Source organism: Lachnellula hyalina, assembly GCF_007821495.1.
Source record: "Lachnellula hyalina strain CBS 185.66 chromosome Unknown contig00022, whole genome shotgun sequence".
NCBI classification, from domain to species: domain Eukaryota; kingdom Fungi; phylum Ascomycota; class Leotiomycetes; order Helotiales; family Lachnaceae; genus Lachnellula; species Lachnellula hyalina.
In genome coordinates, this window is record NW_022157136.1 from 109083 (window position 1) to 127364 (window position 18282).

At 47.3% G+C, this 18282-nt stretch overlaps 4 protein-coding genes across 4 annotated transcripts; 1 reads left to right on the forward strand and 3 right to left on the reverse strand.

The window, feature by feature from the left end:
- Positions 1-568: 568 nt before the first annotated feature.
- MFSD5 (Molybdate-anion transporter) lies at positions 569-2364 on the forward strand (the record flags this gene model as incomplete). The annotated part of the gene is made up of 7 exons (XM_031147450.1): positions 569-775; positions 824-851; positions 943-1406; positions 1457-1562; positions 1610-1664; positions 1818-2230; positions 2282-2364. 7 exons carry the CDS (start codon positions 569-571, stop codon positions 2362-2364), a joined length of 1356 nt encoding a protein of 451 aa, XP_031007857.1.
- Positions 2365-5064: 2700 nt separating this feature from the next.
- SPO14_1 (Phospholipase D1) lies at positions 5065-8282 on the reverse strand (the record flags this gene model as incomplete). Its single annotated transcript, XM_031147451.1, has 6 exons — positions 5065-5759; positions 5811-6486; positions 6534-7195; positions 7745-7873; positions 7951-8133; positions 8186-8282. 6 exons carry the CDS (start codon positions 8280-8282, stop codon positions 5065-5067), a joined length of 2442 nt encoding a protein of 813 aa, XP_031007856.1.
- A 647-nt stretch (positions 8283-8929) lies between these two features.
- On the reverse strand, positions 8930-11702 carry OPT8 (Oligopeptide transporter; the record flags this gene model as incomplete). The annotated part of the gene is made up of 7 exons (XM_031147452.1): positions 8930-9349; positions 9396-9752; positions 9814-9852; positions 9909-10333; positions 10388-10812; positions 10871-10879; positions 10930-11702. 7 exons carry the CDS (start codon positions 11700-11702, stop codon positions 8930-8932), a joined length of 2448 nt encoding a protein of 815 aa, XP_031007855.1.
- A 1022-nt stretch (positions 11703-12724) lies between these two features.
- LHYA1_G002477 (uncharacterized protein) lies at positions 12725-13694 on the reverse strand (the record flags this gene model as incomplete). Its single annotated transcript, XM_031147453.1, has 2 exons — positions 12725-13364; positions 13441-13694. 2 exons carry the CDS (start codon positions 13692-13694, stop codon positions 12725-12727), a joined length of 894 nt encoding a protein of 297 aa, XP_031007854.1.
- Between the last annotated feature and the right edge of the window lie 4588 nt (positions 13695-18282).

Here is an 18282-nt window from a genome sequence, read left to right on the forward strand (position 1 = left end):
TTCTTCTAAGAGGGTTGGCGGTAATACTAAAATTCAGAATCAATCAGAAATCATTCTACAATTAATGTTTACAAAACAAACTTTCAAGCAATCATCAGAACTCCACGACTTTTCCCCCACACACATGGTGCGCGATACGCTAAGCCTGATCCGATGTTTCAGACCCCGCCACGCTGGGAATAGGGGCTGCACTAAAGAGGGCATGCCTTATTCATAGTCAGCGAAAAGGCCCCGATTAAGTAAGAGGAACCGAAATCCCAAATCCCAAATCCTCAACCCGTTTCAAGTCACCTTACCAAATGATGTCCATCTCACGCAAATCCAAAACTTTTCCAAGCCGCCAAGTGTGGATGAAAATGGGGCGCTTGTGTCAGGTTTGTATCTAGAAGGTTTGAGCCACATATTATCTTCAACCAAAGATATATTTCTTTGTCATTGGGTGCCTTGAAATAGGTTATGATCAAAGATCTACATAGGGCTTGCAGTCAAGTACTTAAGCGTGACACGGAGACCGAACCCTCTTTGTCCTCAAAACTCCCCCGCCTTGCTTTCCTTCAACACGACAAAAATGGACTTCTATCCGACAAACTTCGCGGCTTTTGCTCTGATTAACGTTCTTTTAGCATATCGAGAATACAAACAAGAGGCAGCGATTGAGCCAGAGAAAGGGGCTCGGGAAAAAGTCCAGAATAATGATTATCAGGACTTACTGAGGGCATTTAAATGGCGATTTCTTCCTATCTACTTGCTCGTAAATGGTTCCGACTGGCTTCAGGTATGCTCATTCTTCCACATACTAAAAGACCTTCTCTAACTAATCAAGGGACCATACATTTATCCATTATACAAAGGTTAGAAATACAATCAGTTTCACACTTGGCGTTCATCAGCGTCAAAGGGTACGGCTCCAATATCTCGAAACCAAACTAACCATACACACAGATGAGAAAGGACTCGCTGAAGAAGTCGTCGCAGCACTATTCATGACCGGCTTTCTCGCCGGCGCAGTATCCGCTTCCTTTACCGGTAAACTCGCCGATAGATATGGCCGCCGCGCAGCCTGTCTCGCCTTCTGCGTCATCTATTCCCTCTCATGCTTCACTCTTCTCACCAACGATCTCGCCATCTTGTTCTTAGGCAGGGTACTAGGAGGCGTGAGTACGACGCTCATGTATAGCGTGTTTGAAAGCTGGATGGTGACAGAGTTCAACTCTTCATTTCCCGATGCGCCGGGCTCTATCCTCAGTGGTATTTTCAGTACGATGACTACACTTAACACTGTGGTTGCGATACTGGCGGGTATTTTTGCAGAGTGGGTTACAGATTTGACGGGGACTGAGAAAGCGCCATTCATGACTGCTGCTGGGTGCTTGATGGTTGCTTTCTTTGCTATCTCTAGGAACTGGGTACGTTTTATTCAATTATAGGTACAGGAATCTGTGCTAACTAGATATAGGGTGAAAATTATGGCGAAAATGGACCTAGCAAAAAGTCTATATTGGATGTGGAAGGAAATGGCATTGAAGCGCCAGCGAAAAGCACACTTCGACTGTTCCTTGATGGTATGAACTCCTATGAACCCATATGCACTCCGCTAATAATAGACTAGACAAAAGACTACTTGCACTCGGCGTCACTTCATGTTTCTTTGAAGGATCGATGTAGTAAGTAATTGAAGATCCAACCCCCCCCCCCCTATCTGGGCACGTCTCAGGAATCTGCGGCTTGTCTCTCCCCGGAGACATGAATCATCGCAGAACTCCCCAAACTCCGTGAAAAAAACAATAGTAGCAAAACTAACCGCACTTTCCTAATAGCATTTTCATCTTCTTCAAGTTCCCCGCTCTAAAACTATCTCACAAGCTCGCCGGCCATCAGGACGACCTCCCCTTTGGCGTCATCTTCGCAGTGCTTATGTGCTCCATGATGACAGGCTCCATGATCTACAACTACATAATAACCAACCACACCACCATTACGCCGACCAAACTCCTCATCGCCACCCTCTCCATCGCAGCAGCGTCATTCTTCCTCCCTGTGCTTATCCGCGACGAAAGTGTTACGTTTTGGTGTTTCTGTATCTTTGAGGTTTGTTGCGGGGTTTATTTTCCGCTGATGGCTTATCAGAAGGGCAAGATTGTTGATGATAGTGTGAGGGCGAATGTGTATGGGTTGATGCGGGTTCCATTGAATTGCTTTGTGGTGCTCGTTTTGAGTACTACCAGGGAAGGTATGCATGTAGCTTAGACAACTTTCGGGAATCAACGCTAATAAACGATAGGAACTCAACATAGAGATCTAGTTTTCACATCCTGTAGCGCGTTATTACTTGCTGCTGTCGCGGTCAATAGCGCTTTGCTGTAGCTGCGGCTTTGAGAACATGTTTCGGTCGCTTCATGATACCAATGAAATTGTACTACTTTTAGGGGACCAGTCACAGATAGGAGTTAAGGCTATCTAGAATATCACAATACAAGTTTATATTATCTACTTAACGGGACATTCTATTGTTGCCTCGATAGAGCTATTCTTTGTTGTCTATATCTATTCGATCGCCGTTTGTCGGTAGCAAAGGATAATGGCATTGTCCTGTGTTCTTTGTTATCCGCTAAGTAGATGATAAGAACTCGACATGTCTGTTTCTATATCCAGTCTAATTAGACAGCTTTATACAACTACTTATTTAACAACTCTACAGTATCATGAGGTAAGTGTTTCTGTAATCCTTCACACAAATTCAAATTCATCAGCCCAACATGAATAGCGAGCTTACTCTTTTTTACAGCTGCGGCCACCAGACCTATGATCCAGAATATCATCCCGAGCGGGTAAGAATGCAAAGAACCTTGGACTCGTACTGCGATTCCTGCCAGAGAGACGAACATCGGGACGCAGTACAAGATTACTCCACTCAACTCGAAGAGTGTGGAGATGAGGAATGGGAGGTGCATAGGAGAGCCTTCACTACACTCATTAATGACATCGAGGCAGAAAACCCAACCTGGACATCTGAGGAAGTTGGGTTCGAGGCGGAGAGACAGGCAGTCGAAGCTTTTAAAGCCAAGCAACCGTGTGGCATCCCACAAATTGTCACAACACCACCTGATGAGTCCGCTGACTACCGGGGTCAAGACTACTCCCTGGAGTACGATTTTGATGGTAATCTGCATCCTCAATCCGCTTTCTCTATCTCTAATAACGATCTGGAAGAGCAACAGAACGTTGACCATGAGCCAGAGCCAGTGCCTATATTAGCTAGACTCATCACTAATTTTTTAGGTCTGAAAGAGCAACAGCCACAGAACGTTGATCAGAAGCCAGAGTCAGAGCCAGATGAATTCGATTTCGATTTGGAAGATTCCGAAGATTCCGAAGACGGCGGGGCGCAGATTATGCCTTTAGAAAACCACCATCGATCTTGGGATGAAGAACCGAGTTTAGGCTAGCATGATGAAATTTCAACTCATCAGGACTTGTGGCAATATATCAATCCTTCATTCAAATCTATATTTATTACAAGTGATATCTGAAATTAATGTGACTCAACTTTACATGACATAAACCAGGAGCGCGGCTGTTTTTTCCGGGCAAGTAAACAAGAAAAAAAAAGCTTCGTGTTATTAGAACTAACTAATTCCAGTTTAAAGCAATGATACAAATTTTTAAGACATAAAATCCAAGAGACAGAACAGAAATTGAAGCTTTCTAGCCTGTAGTGTGATGGAAAAAGTTCAAGTGACTGCCTGGTCTTTGTTCTTATTGTTCCTCGGGTCGCGACCCTTGTCTTCGAGATGTTCACTATAAACATGGGGCAAAAAACAATAAAGAAACAAAGGAGCAATAGTGAAAGCCGTCAGTTTAACAACAAAAGAGAACAATCCTTACAAGACAATACAATAGAACAACCCTGGTAATGTAAACATAATTAAGCCTTAACCCCCACCTCCACCAAGCCATCCCATTTCCTTTTTATATAACCAATACCACAATTACTTGACCAACACAAGACCGACACACAGAGGCCCCCTACATTCCTAAATAAAAATGTGTAAGTTCTACTACCTCCGCTACACCTGTGGCCACAGCACCCCCCATTACTACGACGCAACCCGCAAACTATACGTCAAACCCTGCGCCAGGGTCCGACGCCACAACACCTGCCGAATCGGCAGCAAGTACACAAACCTCGACCACGACTGCTGCGACTGCGAAGAGGCAGCGCGTCGCCGCATCCGCGACACACAGCGCGAAGCAGAGCGTATATGGAGCATGAGTGACGAGGAGTTGAACCAGTACCAGACGACCGAGCCATGGCTGGGAAAACCACGATTCCCGTATGTCATTCCAAGGATCGTTATACATAGAGCCCCTGATCTTGCGCCGGAGCCCGCGGTACGCGTCCGCAGGGGATTCCTGGCTGCACCGCCGAAAGCGTATTCGATCGCTCAGCGGCAGGGACAGCGCAAGGCGTGGGGTGGCAACTTTTATAGAGTTGTGGTGAACCTCGAGACGATCTTGTGTGTTATTGCGCCGGAATTCGTAAGCGCCGCGGTGGTGGCTGCTGTGGCAGAAGCGGAAGCAGAGGCCGAACGCTGTCTCCTTACTCGCGCCACCGCTTCGGTTGTCGAGGATAAGAGTGAGTCTTACCGTACTTGCGGAACCCCCTTGGCTCCTGAAGAGGAGAATGAGAGTATCTTGCTGTCGCTCGCTGCTAACGGGGAGTCTGACCAGGGAGAGAAAATGACGAGTTGGAGGCGTCGAGTACAGGCTCGCGTTTGGGGGAAGTTGAACCGCCTTTGGTATCTTTTCCATTAAGGCAAGAGATAGAGCTGATAAATAGATGGACGATAATTTACATTTAGTAACTTACTTAAATATCTTCAACAATAGACTAGATTATGAGACATTTTCTCCGATTCAAAAAATTGAGTGAATGAAAAGGACTGGATGTGAAAACATATTCTGTACTACCGAATATCCGCTTACCTTACTTACCTAGACAAAAAACCTGCGCGTACTCTTTAGAAGGCACAGATAATAGTTACTATGAAATATGTACTTGCCTTATGTATACACCTCACTCGTCAAGGCATTGAACTTTAGGCCCTCCTCCGCGAAATCCACCCCATCCATAAACAGCAAAGGCATCTCAACCAACGTACCCCTCACCCTGTCAAGCCAATCCTTCAATTCAGTAACCCCACCTGGAAATTCCTCCTTCACCACGTGACCATAGGCATATTTGGCCGGAAGGTCTTTATCGGTTTTGTCTTTCCCAGTAGGCGTAACGAAGAACTTGCCAAAGAACTCTTCATATTCCTTCCAATTTCTACAATTGTCTGCCGGTACGCAGTGAAATGCTTTATTAAACACCTCAGTATTCGCCGACGCGGTGCCGTTCCAGAGATTAGAGAATTCGTGGGAGAGAACATCGCGCACGAGGATATCGGCAGGAGAGTCCCAGTCATACTCATTGGAGTCTTTATCGATGGGCATGAAGTTTGCGTTCGGTCGTGACCAGTCTTGCCAAGGGAGAAGACCGAGATGCTTGCGGAAGAGCTGGCGTCTGAGTGAGGTGGCGTATCGCGAGGCTTGGTATGGCTCGCCGGCCATAAGCGACTCGACGGGTTCCGGGTCTTGGATTACAACGGCGATTTCTGAGTCATGGTAACCGAGTTGGCTGCGGTCGTTGAGGTTTGCGCTACCGCAGATGACGACTCTATCATCGGCGATGAGAACTTTGGAGTGGATATACAGCTCTGCTGAAGTGTTAGCGGATGTTTTGAAATGTGGGTATGGGAAGTATTTACCTTCACTGACAAAAGCATCAAACTCAGCCTCCTCGGTTCCGGCCCATGGGATGTCTTTAATCGAAGGTCCACCATCCATGTAGCATTCGCTGACACTGTCGTACCTACTGTCCTCTACTCGAGAGCCAGCTTCCTGATAGCGCTCATAGTTCCGATTTGGCTGACCATAAGTAGCACCAGTTCCCTCTCCCCTGCCCTCGTACCCCGCACCAACAATATCATCATGTTCTTTCCTAGCATCCTCAAAACTAACCCCACTCGCTTGTTCAACATTCGACATCGTGGCACTGGCATTGATTCTGTCATAGTTCCGCAAGTTGTAAAATCGGATGTACTGGCTTGCCTGGGGCACTCCAGCCTTTTCAATAGCTTCGATGATGCTGTGTCCACCCCGGCAAATGCTCTGGTACTGGAACTCCATGATAGCACGAGTGCCGAGACTGTCATTTGCATGCAAATCGCCGGCGAATGCTGGGACGGCAGGCATGCATACGATGACTTTGTACTTCTCGCCATTTTGGTAGGCGCGAACGATTCGTTCGACAAGAGCAGCGCCGATCTTGTTTTTTACTGGCTTTTGATGATCATCTGTGGCAGTGATGAAGAACTGGTTCTCGATGTATACAAAATGTTGACTGTCATGAATGACTTGGATGTATGCATTCGCAATGGAGTGCTGGATTGTTAGCTATGTTTATTTTCTATGGTAATTTTAATACTGACCTCGGTCGCGCAGCCATTACTCCACCTAGCACAGCTCCTCACCAGCTGAACAGACATTCCAGACTGCTGGGGTATTCCACGCTCCCCGGACCCTCCAAAGTGAGGCATGTTATCTCTGAGTCCACTCCGGATTGTATCAAATATACTCCCACTTCCTCCAGGAAGATGGAAATGCCGACGGGTATCCTCTTCAGGGCTAGGATTATCGTCGCGATCTTCCACGGCTTCAACACCCTGCACAGTCATTCCATCTTCGTTATAATACCCATCGGGTATTTGGCTAGTTTGGAGTGACAAAAGTTTATATTTCCCTTGCTGAGAAATATCATATTTCTCATTGAAAATGAAATTCCAGCGCTGCACAAAGTGAGCCCGGAGATCCTCGACGACAGGGCCCCGAAGACAAAGCGAGAGATCTGACCATCCCATTCTCGAGCTCTTGGTACGGTCGAGTTTGTTATCCATGTAATTTGTCACATCTTCGAAGTCGTAGACGCGAGCGTTGTTGTAGTCTTGACCTGGAAATAAGGCTTTGTTCACATCGGTAGGATGGGCGTCGGCCAGTGGGTGCGAGTTTGTGTCCCACCGGCCGAAGCATAAATCAAGGCCTCCCATGAAAGCCATCTGGCCATCGATAAGGCATAGTTTCTCATGATGAGCCCCTTTTTTGTTTAGCGATTAGCTCTAGGATTTTGTTGGCCGTCCCAAGCTAGTATTTTCAAAACGGATGGATGATTATGACTTGGGAGGAAGACTTACAGTAGAGAATAATATCATCATTAGCACCATATATCGCTTTCAACCCGTCAGAGGGAAGTTTCGCCAAATCAAACGTCTTGAGCGAGAAGTTCTTGATTCCAGAAATAATCTCTGACTCTAAAGCCTGACCACTAGATCACGGGGGAGTTAGGTATTTCCTCTTCAAGAGTGTTTTGAGAGCAGAGGAAGAGCAAGTTCTTGTTTTAGGAAGTGTGTAAGGAGTAGTTATAGTACATGTGAAGAAACATGATTGAAGGGGGTAGGGTAAAATCGAAGAGCCAGTGTTCCTTACCTCGGAGCATGATCCGGGTGTCGGAAAACCGCAATATTGGGATGGACTTCCAGAGCATGCTTAGTATGTTCCGAGCACACTTCATGTTCCATGTTCCATCAGCTCAAATATCCGCAAGACTCCGAGGAAGATCAACTTGTACGTTGATTCATTTACTCACATGTCAAAATGCTCGCGACTTCTTTATACACAATGATATTAACCTTGACCCCCCTCTCAGCAGCAGCAATCAGCATGCGATCAATCCTATAATCCTCATTCGCAGTCGGCGGTCTCCGCAAGTAAAGTTCTGCATTCCCGTCAGCTTTGCTCTCAAGTTTCAACCCCCATTCTCGGCAAGTAGATTGGTATACGGGTAGTACGTACCGGGACTCAACCACCAGTCCAAGATCCAGATACTTTCTCTCGCTTCTTCGATGGCTACGGATACCGCCCACATGTATCCGCATCCGTCAACGTACCACTTGGCGTCGTTGCCGGTTCTTGGAGGCGCAAAGCTGTGGAAGCGGTTGTTGCGGGCGTGGTGGTGGAGAGTGTGGCATTTTTCGCCTGTATATTGTTAGAAGGGGTGTAATTTGGTGAATGACACGAGGTGTAATACCTAGATGTGTGTGGGAATGCTTCTCGTCTTCGAAGACATCACTGATATCCTCGAATCCCTTCTTTACCCTAGAGGTGATATTATTCAAGAACGACATTCTGCTCTATGTACAGATCCAATGGTCATAAAGTATTGTAAGACACAATGGAATTTAAATATGTAAAGCAAGTGAGGTGACCAGAGCTGTGAATGGAAAGGCCCAAACAAGCTTGCGACGCTTCCATAGACTCCGTTTCTTGGCTGCAAGGTGCTTCCAGCCTTGCCAGCCAATCATTGAATGGATTGCCAGAAGCAGCTGGTGATTGGTCGAGGAGTCTTGGCAGTAGCAGTGAGCTGAACTTGAACCCCGCCACGAAATGTATCTTATAAGTCTAATTGTATAAGAATTTAGATTTTTAGGCATCAGGCAGTGTGATAAGGTCAGCTAAAAACGACAGGAGGCCCGGGGAGATGTAACGGAATATTATATAACTTCTGGCAATTTGATATCACGTGAGCACGCATCTGTCGAAAAGAGATCGTGGTTACTGGAGAGCCACTGAGCAATGAATGTAGTGGAGGGCATTCTTGTTGTGTATAAGACGTACCTTGAAATAAGAGTTAACCGTAAGTTTTAATTATAAGACAAAAATTCGCCCCAAAATTCGCCACCCGACCGACCACTACCATTTTCCGGGACTTCCGAAGTTCCCACCAAGCCCAACCCCGTATGACTCCAAATCCCAGACCAAAAAGAGCCCCTCTCTAATCATCATTCAAAGCAAAACACCTCTCCACACTAGTAGCATTATTGCCCCACCAATGCGGCATTGTAATAATCTTACCGGCCCCAAAGCAAAGGAAAATAATCAACATGTTGAAATTATAGCCGGCATCAAACGCCGCAGCCAGGATATAGTTGTAGCGTGCCCACACCTCGTAGTGCCGCCGGTACGCCCAGTACATGACGACGAAGCCGCCGATTAGGCTGGAGGTGTAGCCGGTGCTGACGTTGCCCCAGAAGGTCGACATCATGCTGAAGAAAATGGTGCTGTTCCAGAGGCTAAGTTTGGCGCGCGGGAAGCAGCGGTGGAGGATGTATAGTACAAAGGGGGCGAGGGCTCCAGCGAGGAAGCCATAAGGGAGTGGACGATAGAGGTCCAAGGCGAATAGGCGTTTAGGCCCCTGCGAAGGTTAGCTTATGCGGTGTAGCGTGTGGGGTAATACATACAACGAGGACATATTGAACACCGACTGTGAGGTATTGGGCGAGCTTTTGGCCAGTCCACTGATGTGTAGGGTCTATTTCTGCCCCTGAAAGAAACCCGCTTTTTGTATCTAGAACCCATCTGATAACGCCGTAGTTGATAGGGACTCCGATGAAAGAGCCGAAGATCTGAGAGAAAAAGACGGCCCGAGGTGGTATATGCATATAATGGCCTAGTTTCTGATCTTGAAGCATGACCTGGGCTCGATACCAAGCGTCACCAGCAATTGTCCCATATACTGAAGCGCCAGCCGGATTCTTGTGTCCGGAAACACAATTAACCATAAGTCCGTAGATGACCTCATTAGTAGACCCAATAGCCTAGGAATTGTTAGCATAAACCGTAGAGTCGATATAAGGAAGGTGATTAAGGGGCATTTACAAGTTGGAAATTGGATATTGAATATAGCCAACCCAAAGGCTACAAGAACTATTAGTACTAGCTATTTAGTGACGCAGCAATAACGATGAACTTACAACAACTACAATCGCTCCTGTCGCCATTGCAACAAAGCAAGTCCATAACGGAATAAACATGTATCCGTTTGCCAAAAGAGTGATAATGATCGTAAATGATGCGATGAACAAAACCAAATACCACGATAATGGCACCTCCGAATACGATCGCATAAGGACATTGAGCTGGTCATTGTATTCATGGTTCACGGATGGCTTCTTCTCGTCGCTCCGACGCTCTCGCCATCTCTGGATCGACGATTTTATCAAGGGGTAGCCGAATAGTGCCATCCAAACTATCGCCGAAGTATAAGATGCGTAGTCGAAGAACAGCGCCCAAAGGAGCTGAGTTCCTATATACGGGGGTCCGTGTGCAGCATACGCAACTTCATCAAGGGACATATCGGGCGAAATGAGGTCGCGAATTGGATAACTCGTGCCATTTGCTTTGATTGTTAGCCATGAGCAAAAGAGAAGGGAAAGGTTACCAGAAGGCATACCTGTGAATAAACGGTTGGACATCAAGTGATGGTCCCAGGACCCTAATCCTCCCCATTTCGCTAGTGGAAGAAGAACCCAGCAGTTGACAGCAAAAGCGATGAATACAATGACCTGGGTCCACCAAGGAGTCAAAAACAAGCTTCCCACTAGATTTGAATTGCCAACATTGGACCAGTCGAGTGAGATGTTCAGGAATCCCATTCCGCCTAGTCCTCCACCAACAAAGTTTGCGGTTTTGTTACGCGGCGCTATCCAGCACAGCAAGGCAAGAGATTGGAGGAATGGGAAGACAAATTCTGGGAGGAACTGCCAGATCATGACGCCGATCAGCGTGAGGAAGAAGATTAGCATCTGTCTCCGTGAGACTGGAGACGGTGACTCTCTCTGTTTCTTCTGCGTCTCGAATAATGCTGTTTGGCATAATCTATGCAACGATGTGTTAGCTCGGCGGTTGAAGTCTCGAAAGTTGAGGGACAACTAACGCTTGATACCTATTCAACTATTAGCTACGGTTGATGAGATTAGTCTGGGCACAGCTTACCATGGATATTGGGGATCATAAATCAGAAATTGTCGAGCTAATGCAGCATACGAGTACCCAATCCATACCACAGCCAACATGAAGAACAGACACACGGCAGGGTGAATAGGATTACCGAAGTAAAGCTCAGATAGTGAAATGGGAACCCATGCGAGGTTATATGTAGCGCCAGAAGCACATGAGATTGTTACCAAAACATGCTCCTTGGCACTGAACGGACCAGGATTAAGATTGAAACTCTTCTTCGTAAATGGAATTTTGACCTCCCAAGCAGGTAAAACTTTAGCCAGCCATTCCCCGGCATAGTTGGAGGCGATTTGTACGAAGAATATCGAATACGAGGCGTATGTTGTACGGAACTCGTTCAGCTGTGATAGGAATGCTCCTGGAGCAATGAATAAAACCGTAAGAATAAAGTATCGAAACGTAATAACGGGTGTTGATGGATCATCTTCAAGACTGACTACTCGTCGAACGGGCCACGGGATATCTCGTAAAGCTGGGTCGTCGTCTGATAGGTGGCCATCTGCTCCTTTCTCTCCTTGCTCCTCTGTAAAATACTCTGGGGATTTCTCATCCGAGGAATACGATGGGAGGTTCGAGGAAGTCTTACGATCCGGTGTCGATAACCGATGGCTGTTGGCATCATCGTCTTCTACGGCTGTGGTCTCTGAGACATCGGAGCTGGACCCTAATTTGGTTGTACTGCAAGCTGTTGAACTATTGTCGCTATAGATCCCACTACGACGACGTCCATCGAGGTAATCCGGCATCGTGGGCACGACAAAATCAGCAGAGGGGTGGCCACCACCGCAACAGTCACAACCGAACAACACCGATTTGCCGGAAATTCTCACCAAAGGGTGAAAAATGAGGGTTTAAGGGGCATCGCGATGCTCAGTATCGATGGTGTTCTAGCCATATGTATTTTCAAAGACAGGAGTGCAGTGCGCAAACATTGATGGCGACGTCTCCTTGATGGCGTCTGCAAAGCATCACATCTGGTCAGCCAATATTGATCCTCATGTCCACCAAAAGTTTAAGCTGAGAGCTTGTGCGCGGACCCTAGGCAAAACAGTGCTTTATCCTCTTCATCCCGCCCACTCCCCACCCACTCAGCGTCCCAGCGCCCCAATTCTGGAGACTGCCACTGGCTGTCAGACGCTTTGGCCCATGCCGTGCCGTAAGGACACATGGAGACGAGAGGAAATCACACGTTTGCAGAGGACGCGTAGCGACCGGGGCCCGCTCTCAAGAGCCCCCAAAGATTGCGTCTGACATGGGTGTCGCATGGCAAAACCCCAGACTGGTCCCTGTTGGCGATATCTGACGAGCTCGCAGCCATACAGAAGAGGCCTGTGGTGATGGTGGAGGCAGTGCTTATCAAAAGCATTGATAGCACTCTCACTAGTGGAATCACGTGTCGGGCCATCTACCCATTTACCTATCAGTCATTTCGCAGGTGATGGCTTTCCATCCGACAATGATCCAGATTATGTCTCTTACTCTGTATATACTTGGCACAACGCAGTAAGAGAGTGCACAGGTGGGAAGATGGTTGGCAAGTTTCCTAGTGGTGTAAGAATTCTGCATATACGGAGGTAAACGCACGTCTACTGTAGACTCCCTCTTGTCTCGACGACAACGACTGCGAGGATCCGTCCAACCAAAAACCCGACAATTTGGTCTTGCAGACTACCCCCACGCAGTGTCAGGGGGTGGGTTCTAATTTGGGGTCTAATTTGCTTCCTAATTTGCCCAAGCGTTCGGTTGCTATAGCCGACTAGGTTGTGTTTCAGTCCGTTCTGGGTCGTTTATTTTCGTCGGTATCTAATAATTCCCCATGTCCGTTCATGCCATTTCCATCGACTTCATCATGAGTGCGGACTCTGCCAGCGCCTTCTCCCAAATTCTCACCAGTCTCTCCTCCAATCCAACTCCCATCTTCATTGAAATACTCTGAAACGTTCTCCGCAGTGATCCATCCTCCGCTGCCAGGAAAAGGCGGAGGTAGCCCACCATCAGCAGCGCCAGCCTGGACACCAGGTAGACCACTCATTCCCTCATAGCCCACATTGCCCTCGAAAACTATCCTGCTGTCACCATCGCCATCTCCCATCTCTTCGTCCTCCTCGAATGAGGGGTCTGGATGAAGGTTCGAGCAGTTTGAGACCGCTTCAAATAGAGTCTGTATTGCTGGCTTTTCACTCTCTGCTGATGAAGGCGGTGGGATGAGGGTCAACTCAACAATATCCATATCCTCATCTTCTTCACTGGCTGCATACGGATCTGACAGCTCCAATTGCATATATAAGCCTCGTATTTGTCGACTCGAGTCGGTAGGATCGTCGAGTGTTTGAATTGCGTGGAGTGAAATGGTGGGGTAGGGGATTGAGACACCTTTAGAAGTCGCAGGGTTGAACAAGATGAGGTTCCTGCGAAGCAGATTTAGCTGGAGCCCAAGATGCAAACGATAGACAAGTGCGAAAAACAGAGGAAGGCGCGACTTACTCTGAACTAACAAAGACGTCTACTGCTTCCACGCTGTTTGCCTGTGCCTCAGCCTCTCCTCCATCCGCTGGGACCGCTGAAAATACCGGCAACTTTGAAAGCTGCGATCGTGCTGCTAAGGCGCGAACACCCGTAGCATGATAATGTAGGACTGGCTTTGCGCCAAAGAAGCTCGTGGGTGTTTGTGCCTGGTGGTCTGCGATTGCTGTATAGGAATCAAGGGCAGGCGCGGCATGAATAGTAGCAGGCGGCATCGTGATAAGACTTTCCTTGATATGCAATCGCTATATTATCCGGAAGAGCAGAGATGATTATCGCTGATATGAAGGTCGGTGGGTTGGTTAGAGGGAGAAGAGAGAAGAGGAGGCTGGGAGGCTCGACGAATCGACCGCAAGGCTGAGAGTAAATTTTGCCTTGAAGCCTCGAACTTGACTAGTCCCAAACCCGATTAGCGCATTTCCATAAGCGAGTGCACTCCCCTGAATGATCGATTTGTTGGACAAAGCTAGTCACAGAGAGGACGATAATTATGGTCACAGCTAGCATAGACGTGAAAGGCATATGAAAGTGTGTGTAGAGAAGGACAGTCTAGCGTGATGAAGAGATTTATCCCACAGACGCTTATGTAAGCAGCTAAGTCCAACACGATTCCTTCCATTTCTAACTTTAGTCATGGAAGAAGGAAAGTCTTTTGTCCCATTTCACTCCTGGAAACCTATATTATTTTCTCATACCCCCCAGATTGCAAATGACCCTTTGGTATCACAGGACTAGAAGTTGTAAGATACAAGCGTGCTTGTCGATATTGCCATGCATGAACATGTCCATTCCCTTGAAGACTTTTCCTCCGGGGTAAATTTTGATGTATTCCAATGGTCGATCAATTTGCCCAATGTTCCTTGTCTGTATACTGTATACGGAATCCGAGTTTCTACACTTATGAGAACAGATTATACGCGGATATTATCCAAATACGTTTTATGTATTCTCAACGATACCAAACTCCAAGTGTGCATCACCTACAAGTCACATCACTAAGCCAGTGATAACCGCAATGTGTTGGCGCTTAGTATAGGTAGGTAGGTAGTTATATAACTTTTCAAGTGATTGGGTAGCCGAATATTCATTTCTGGAGGTGCCATCAGAACCCCCCATGGCGTGCTTGCAAAATTTACAAGCACCCTTCACCCTGTATCTTGAAATTTCGATCCGAAGCCCCCAAAGGAATCACCTAAATATTGTGGCCAGCAGAATGATCAAAAGACCAGAGAATATTTCCTAGATGTTTCTGCTGTTTCCCCCGTCGTGGTTCAGGTTCAGCTGATCCCTATAGAAAACACTTGCCGGCAAGTTTGAAGGGCTAAGCCATCTCACAAAGTTTAAGCCATAGATCATCCGAAATAGCTTCATACTAGTTCAAGATTCAGCCACGATGCCTCTGAGCCCTAATTGGACTGCTGTGGGAACTTGTTCCTGGATCTCCCGCCTTAATGCTGACTTGTTACAGGCGATGACGAGCTGCGAGGCCCAGTATTTGGACATGGATGTGAAAATTCTGGCATTGCCTTGGGGGTCTCAAGCCCCATTTCCTCGCCTAAAGGGGAACGGACTCTGCTTGTGGTCCATAAGTGTCTCCACGAAATCTGGAGCTTTGATCAGGGGTCATCTAGAGCTAAGTCTGCCATGCTTTAATACGACATGTGTCTATCGAGCTTGGTGGTAAGAGTGGACAATCCTTTGGTACGTGCTGAGACTACAGTAGGTCTTATTTCGCGCATATATGGGGAAAGTCAAAACTATGAACTCCAGCGCTTGTGATGAAGAATTTGCAGCTGCACCGAGAAGCGACTTCACCCAGTCTATGAACAAACACCATGCGCGCTCACTCCATCTTCGGCTTTACAAACAGGGCAAAATTGGTTCAAATTTTCCAAGGCCATGCTTTCACTCGGACCAGTGGTATCCGTTCTAATGCTACACACCCATCATATGAAGTACAAAGTCAAGGGTTTGCCTCCTCAGTGGCGGCGATACTACGATTGGACCACGAAGAGGATGACCTCGGACGTTCAAAGCTAAAACCCCCGGGAATAACGACCAAGTTCTGAACTGTCTCCGCAAACTATAGAGTCGTATATATTTAAATGGCTAGATGCCTTTATAGGTCCCGTAAAACTGGTTGATCAGACTACTCATTTCGAGGGTACTTATAAGGCTATCGGGCCTTGAGCATAGTGATATTATTTGGTAAGGCCCCTTATATTCATGGTGGCGCAAAGTATTATTAACTTTTTTCAGGGGGGAGGATGGCGAATGGTGAAAATGCCCCCACCCCCTAATTCCAGGCATGAGGAAGGTGGGAATTACAAATTGTAGTGCCTGTTGGACTACCATTAGCAATTGTCACATGTATCTACGTAACGAGTACGAACTTGGAGGCCGTTCCTGGTATGTCCCTAGTATACAGCAGATGTAAAGGGATGGCCTTTCGCCTGTTGTCTTGATGGTCAACTAAAATTCCTGGACATCACCTGTCGAGCACAGCATGCATATACATAGCATGCAGCCACCATTGAGGTACCACTTCCCGGAAGCCCAAGAAAATATCTTCATTGAGCCAGTCACTAACCCCCCACAAAGGCTTCTTCTCTCCCACATCAACATCCACCTCCATCTCCACAATCAAGGCGGCGACCAAGATTCAACTCCAACTTGGCAGAGCCAGCCATGATCTACATCGATCCCAGACATCGAAACTCTTCATTGAAGATCCAGAAACAGAGAAGAATAGTCAGTACATGAATACCAGAGTCCAGGGAGATGTCTGGTTCTGCAGCAGAATGCAAATACGCTGATAGCGAAGAAGCTGAAGAGGTTGATTAGGTGCCTGGAGTGATGATTACATGTAGCAGGGACCTACCTACGCCTTTTACATAAGTCCCAGACTTTGTAAAGTAAGACAGTTCTTCATGCGAGCGCGGGGAGGTTTAATTTCTTTGCCGCAGGAGATGTGTCTTTTGGCTTGTGGCGTTTGAGATATACCTTATTGAGTATGCCGCGCTAGCGGTTTCCCAAGGACATGATGGCGGTTAGGGCTGGAGCAGCAGAGTCTTCCACAAAGTCTCGGTCGCGACATGACGTGCGGCAGTATACTTGCAAGTGGCCATAAGCCTCTTGACGTGAGAGGAGAAGAGAAGAAAACAGTGTTTCTATATCTTGTACATGCAGTCGCCGGAGTGAACTCGTGGTTGTACGTTTGTTCCTAGGCGGCTACAGTTTTGTCACTTAATAAGAATCATGAGATAAAGGAGAGTGATATGACATATTGAAAACTGAAGTCAGGTGGTATACTTGCAAAGGGACCCAGGGGAGAAAGCCAACCGCGGAGAAACTCATATCAGCTGAAGTTTAGTGATAAACTGTTTTCTTTTGACGATTGTCACGTCCACTCCCACCTGATCGAATCTTTTGGCCAAATAACAATAGATATATCTAGCCGCTGTAACAAATAACCTCTTAACTAAAATGAGATAAGAGTCTGGCATCTTTCCAAGCCGAGCCGTATTTGCTAGGAAAACTTGGCTAGAGAGATCAATTGATCCCTTTTCTTGGTCCTAGTAGAAACCGAAGAGATCAACAGTCACGACAATCCCACGAGCCGCAAAGAAGAGAATATCTCCATAAAGACATGCTTGACTTGACTTGACTCGACTCACAAATAAGTGACAATTAATTGGTAGCCCTACTGTATCCCTTCCCAGCTCCACACCATACCAAGCCTTGCTCGGCGGCCGGCGCGGCCACCCCGAAAATCAAAAGCCCGAAGCAGCTTGAAACATGAATCCCATAAAAGGAAAGTATGCCTTTTCCAAGCTCTCTCCGTTCCATTTCCAGCACAAGGCAAGCGGGCACGTATGCATTTATTGCATTGGCCGCGGCAAGTGTGGGGGGACATGTACAGCTGCATATAGACACGGCGCTTATTGGGCAAGCAGAGCTGGTACAAATAGCATCGTGAGTTGCGAGCTTGAAGTAACAATCCGTGAAACTTCAGAGACGTATATTGTACCAATGCAAATTGTTCACCTCAGTTCTATTCCGCAGGACCACAGCAGCGACAGCCACTTGAGGATATTTCCTCTTGAGTTCTGGCCGACAAATTGCAAGTAAGTGTGTCTAAGGATAGGTGAGGTGAGTGAGGCGGAAGAGAATTAGAGCAAGCCACTTCCCTCACTCCCCCACGACGATCTGCGCTATTACCAAAGAACCATCCACACTCGATTCCGGGCGGGTCTGGAAGTACCTCCGTAAAGGCTGGCCAAAGAAGAGAGGCGCCTTTTTTCTCTCTCTTTTCTTCAAGGACAGGGCTGTCTGATATGTGATATATAGCGCATCTGTCGAGTCCTTTCTCAATACACATACTGTATTGTCCGGTACAACACAACCGCCAGCCCTTGCATCATCTGTATACATCCATCTGCAGCGAAGAAGCTTATCCACACCACTCGGCCTGTAGGGTGCCTCCCTCCCTGCCTACCTTGTCTTACCTTACACCTTCATGTTCATGCACCGAAGCAAGAAGACGAACAGACAGGATGCACCCGACTTTCCGCTCCACTTCCACTTCCAGTTCCACTTCGGCTTCCACTTGCAGTCAACTCCTCGCCTTCCCCGAACGTAGTTTCATCGTCCAGCGGCGCGACAACGAACCGGTTGCTTTCGAACCCGTATATGCAATCGAGGATCTCATGAGTACGGCCGAGAGACAGTATCAGGATATGGAGGCCATGGCCCGCGGAGCTGTCGAGGATTGGACCATTGATACTGCCGAGCATGTACATG